This window comes from Saccoglossus kowalevskii, chromosome 15 (genome assembly GCF_978046115.1).
Source record: "Saccoglossus kowalevskii chromosome 15, keSacKowa6.1, whole genome shotgun sequence".
Taxonomy (NCBI): Eukaryota; Metazoa; Hemichordata; class Enteropneusta; family Harrimaniidae; genus Saccoglossus; species Saccoglossus kowalevskii.
Window position 1 is genome coordinate 23130582 of NC_140655.1, and position 5706 is coordinate 23136287.

The window sequence follows — 5706 nt, forward strand, 5'->3', positions numbered from 1 at the left end:
TATTATCAATAATGCACTTTTCTGGCAATACTTGTACCTGCGTGTACGTTTGATTTAATACAAATATAACATGATAAAACAGAAACACAAGTAATTATGCAATAGGATTGCTAGTGCATATTCATGATATGAACAAAAATGTGTTCACAGAACCTATGAATGGAACATTTTGTCCAAAATGCTTATCCTAAAAGTTGCTGATTATCAACTAACTTTAAACTATGCTTATATATCATGTGCAAACATCTATAATTATGTGAGATTCTTAAAATATGACAGTATATCTAGCATAACAATGCTGTTGAATTTAATTTATGGAATAACCTCGTATTTATTATACAAACCCCGAATATGATGAATGAATTAAATACATCTTTATCAAATGTATACACTATTGACGCAATTGTTGAATCCTTCTCCACCAACTAAACCAAGAGTATTTTGATTTTAACAAATATAACTACATAATCCCAGTTATACAACCGATTTTAAAATCAAATCCTGAACATTATTTGAAACAATATATATGACAAACGTATCAATATAAAGCATGTTCTATTCTATTAGGGTAATAATCTAAAAACTGACTAAGATTGAATATTCAAACCAGTCGCTAACGACTGCCAAGTTTTCATGTAGTAAATGTGCAAACAGTAAACAGAATGAAGACACAATTGTTTTCTAAGTTTTCTTTAAGTTGGTCTGATTCTTTTGTCATGTAATAGTTTATAGTAAGGCACTGCCAACTTGATTTGTTCCACTGCATAATCAGGAATATTCTCCATATCAACACTTGTATTCGAAATTGGTAAAAACTCGGTACTCCTAAGAGCTTGTCTCGCGAGTCCGTCTGTGATTACAGATTGCTTGCCGAATTTTTGCCAATGACCATTGTTGCCTGGTTCCCATTTCAACATCTTTTCATGAAACTGTAATCCAACCCTCTTGCAGTATTCTTGTAGTATTTGTCGCGGATTATTGCACAGATCGTATGCATCAATAATGGTGGCTTCCTGTCCGAGTATTTCAGTTACGTACACGAACAGATCATACAGTTGTTTGACCCCGCCACTAAAAGGCAACCATTTGTCTGTAAACGTGGATCCGCTTTCAATAGCTGCTTTGTGAAAGCTTGGGATTGATTGTCTCGGATCTCTGATTAGAAAGGTGTGTTGATACTCACGTGGAAGCCGACTGTAATCCCCATCCACTGTGTAAGCGAGGTCTTTGGCGAAGATTGCATCTTTACCAGGGTAGGGTTTCTCTAACATGTCCTTCACATCAGCATATGTATATTTTTTAAACAAATCAAGTGGTAGTTTTCCATTGTAATATGCTGATACATAGGGTTCGTGGAATATTTCCAGGTTGCCTAATGCTGCTATAGAGAGCTCAGTAACAGTTGACATCGAACGAGGATAAGCCCATAGTATTATCCGATGCTGGTGGTCGGTGGTATTCATTGTGATTTTTCACTTCTATTCACAGAGGCTCGACGATTTGTGCGTGGCTGTTGGGTTGAAAACAAACAGTAGCGGTTATATATAGTTACATTTAATGTCTCACTCTACAATATGCACCTATATTGGAGACCGTGAAATTACGGGATACTAAAAAATACATATCATGACCGTGTAACACTTATTTGTTATTTTTGACCAAAATCTACGAAAGTCTGGCTCACCATGGTTTCGATACTCTACGAATCACACATGGTGGAACAAAAAAGAACCATGTTTTTTTGTTTTTTTTTTAATTTTGAAAACCTACCTTTAAAAATTTATTTTCAGTACGACCTACTACCGAGTGCTTGTTAGATCATATATATTTGGAAATGTCGATCGTCTCACCAAAACTTCCACACTTCCTCTAAAATCAGCGACTCCAAAGTGATATTATACCCCAGCTTCCTCCGTCTGTTTCCCCGCTTGGCTACCGAAAACAGTATATTTGCTATTCGATTCCTGGTCCGCCCACTATAAATTTACATATCTTTACCCTTTGATGTCAGCACCAAAGGTCACCTACTTGAATAATTAATGAATCACATGCCCATATTTGTCAACTGGTGGGTGAATCCAACGCCGCATAATCATGTAGGCATTTGTTGTTGTTGTCAATGTAAATTACTGTAGGTGTGTTGAAATTGTTGTGTCGGTAGATTAAAAATAAACACATCAAAACCAGAGTATTTTCGTTGTTTAAGTAAAATATCATTCATTGACACCTTTATTAGCATGTTTTCTCATCGGGAGGAGAACGGATTTAGTGTGCGGTACAGCTGATAATATATTGCATTGCAATTATGAAAGCGTAGCAGAAATACACATTTCAAAATAACTTGATTGACATGAATACTTTACTCATTGAAACTGTTCGTTCGGAGCACATACGAATCGCATAGCAAATGTACTGGAGTTTATTTTCAGTAGTGAGGCGGGGAAACAGAGTAAGCATTGGGGGGGGGGGGGGTAGTGAAACTGGATGATACCGAACAAGATAAATTGTCCATTTTCATAAGCGCAAAATGCACACATGCATAACTTGTATTCCCAGTGAATGATTCTTGTATTTATTTTGTATAATTGACAGCAGAAAATAAAATAATATTTTGTGAACATTGGCAAGCACAAATATGTTTAATTTATTTATTTATTTACCCTACTGTTTTTGCTGCTCCAATATTCTGCTTTGTTCGAATTACACCAAGCGTTATTTTTAGTTTATATTTTAATCCCGAGTAAGCCCTATATATATATATATATCCTTTATCCTTTTCTACGCAATACATCTCTCATACCTGCAACACTTACCTAAACTAATTATGGTCAAATCATTTTTACCGTATACAGCTTTGTTATAGAATAGGACATTAAAAGTACATGTATGTAAAATACATTTTTTACATTTTACATCCCAATACATTGTTATAATATAGGGGAAATATAAGGGGGAATATTCTAGGCTAGTATTAAATAATGCGCCAACTATAAACCTACAAATACAGTCGTGACTGTTGTTTCACGACAGTCTGAAAAAAATATAAAACTCAAATATATATTATTTAGTATTGTGTTAAATATTAATCTCAAGATAATTAATTATCGAAAACAATAGTTCAGAATCAGTGATTACAATAATTTTCATTTTATATCTTCTATATCGAAATAGAATAATCCTCTAAAAAAGAATTCAATCACCAAATATTAAATCTATATGAAAAATAGTTGCTGATGAATTGGCGGCCATTTTGTTTGGTCGTAATCAAAGAATTTATTTAGTTTTTCCGTCAGGTTGGACTATTAAAAACAGATGGCATACAATATGAATATTGCCCTTGATTCTGTCACCATAATACTAGTCATCTTTGAAAAAAAAATCGTTGATGAGGTTTTATATGACTGAAGAGTATGCACAATATGTTGTGTTGATCAAATCTGCTTTGTCAAATCCAAATTTGACAGCGTATTGCCAACGTGCTGTAACTCTGGCTCAACTTTTATTCAATGCGTCATAGCATTGTGAAAGAAGTTGTAATATAGAACGCACAGTTATGCAAAATGTGAATGTTATTTTATATTTTACGTTCGAAAGATGTATCTATCATGTTATAAACTAAAACTAGAAACGTTAATGTCAATTACAAATACCCCCCCCAAATCGGCATTTGCCGATAAGCTGTATTTTTTAGTTTAAATGAAACTTCAATAAGTTTCAAAATGTTTAAATCTTAATTTTGAAAAAAAAAACGTGATGTTCGGGGAAAATGGACCGCCACCAATATCTGTGAACAGGGAATAGAAACTTATTTATTCCCACGTGTAGGGCTACGGTGACTCTACATTGTAGCAGAATGGAGTGAACTGTTAAATATGATACTGTCACCTTCTACACTGTGCATGATTTTCAAATGTATTGCAAATTTCATCACAGATACGTAAACATATATATATTATATTAAAGGCATTAGAAAGAAACACCATCGTATACATGCTTACGACTGTGGCTGAAAAAACGAAAATTGAAATACCAAATATAAAACGGTCATCCCTAGTGCCATATTTAAATTAAACGATTATATTTGTAGATGCATATACGAATCTGGTAATTAGAAGGAAAATTGATGTAATATATTATGCAGACTTATAGTCCCCCACAATAGAATATGTAAGCAGATACACATGGCAAGGACAGCAAACAATGTTTCTTTGTTTGATTTCACTTCTGCGATTATTTCAAGCTACAAGTACAATATTCATAATTGGAGCGATCTAGTTTATTTCTTGTGATCGAACAATTTAAGGTTGTACAAATTGTTACCAATTAATGGTATACTGAAACGGTAAACCATGATAGCCAAATTTTAAGGCAGTTTTATTTTTTAATCAACTATCTTGTACTGCAACACACTGAAATACACGTATTAGTGTGTTCAATTTTTATGTTGATTTCGTAAGTAGTTTTTCAAGGTAAATCAATGTTTTAAATAACAAGAGACAGTTGTATTTCATTGTTTTAGAGTAGATGGAAGTATTACACGACATCGGAAAATGTATCATAACAAGTCCAAGTCCTTTTGGAGGTACTTTGTTTGGTCGAAATCAAAGAATTTATTTAGTTTTTCCGTCAGGTTTCACGGGCAGGTGTACATAAATCATACACTCTCTTCACTTTTACCGTTTTAGAAATAGGGTTGCACCGCGGCGTTTGGGTCCGATCTATACGCCGTCACTGCCGTGTATACTGACAGACGAAGCCCTGTCCGGGGAAAAAAACGCATCCGATTCGGAATCACAGCTATACCAAACGTAGCATGTCTCTTTTTTATACGAACCACTCGCGTTCCTAAATGTTTTTTCATAGTTGGCGCTGCACAGAAATTCTAGACTTATTTATAACATAAGATTCAAAGATGCAACTGTATGTGAATATCGGAACTACTTTTGTTTAGGTTTATTACCAAACTAATTAATAACTGTCGACTTGGACTGAATTTCAGTACAGGTTTAAACGGGCCAGAGGCGACGGCACGAAAGTTTGCATTGGGGAGCGAGATCTGCTCACCATCCCTAGGGAGTCTGGGCATGGTCTCCGGTGAAATGTTGAATCTAGCCCATTTGAAACGCTATTTCCTGAATTTTGAGGGGCAAACTTTGCTGACACAAAGGGTTTCAGCTTGATTTTTGAAGGGGCGACCGCAGCCCCCGGTGCTGCCGCCACTGCAGGCGTTGTTATTGTCGCTTATGACTCAATTGCCACGCGTACGCAGATGACAACTCCTTTGCTTTAAATGGTACTTATGTAACAGCTAGACAGGTCTGATCGTCAAAAAGGTCGTAGCGAAATTGCTCATATTAGTAGTACACGCCCTTATGTAAATCTTGATAATGTAGTCTAATAGAATAAATACAGTAATTGTGATTTGGTCACATAACATTTATGTATACTAGTATGTGAAAACATGCCCACAGTTTACATGCAAATACATACATAGCATCAAATTTACAGACAAAAGACAGCGGAATACCTATTTTCAACAAATTTAATAAGTTTCGTTCAGAAAATATCATGACAGAGTAATTAACGTATATACAAATATTACATCTCTACCTGTTACATGATGTATAAATTTGGACTGATTTAAATAGTCTAAGTCTATCAAATTCAGACTGGCATGTTTATATTGAAGGATGATGGTCACTGTGC

The 5706-nt window shown here is 34.8% G+C and overlaps 1 protein-coding gene across 1 annotated transcript; it reads right to left on the reverse strand.

Annotated features, from left to right (window-relative positions):
* Positions 1–545: 545 nt before the first annotated feature.
* Positions 546–1915, reverse strand: LOC102806879 (uncharacterized). Its single transcript, XM_085508359.1, has 2 exons — positions 1771–1915; positions 546–1510 (listed from the first exon to the last, which is right to left on the reverse strand). Exon 2 carries the CDS (start codon positions 1461–1463, stop codon positions 693–695), a length of 771 nt encoding a protein of 256 aa, XP_085364485.1. The 5' UTR covers positions 1464–1510; positions 1771–1915; the 3' UTR covers positions 546–692.
* Positions 1916–5706: the final 3791 nt, after the last annotated feature.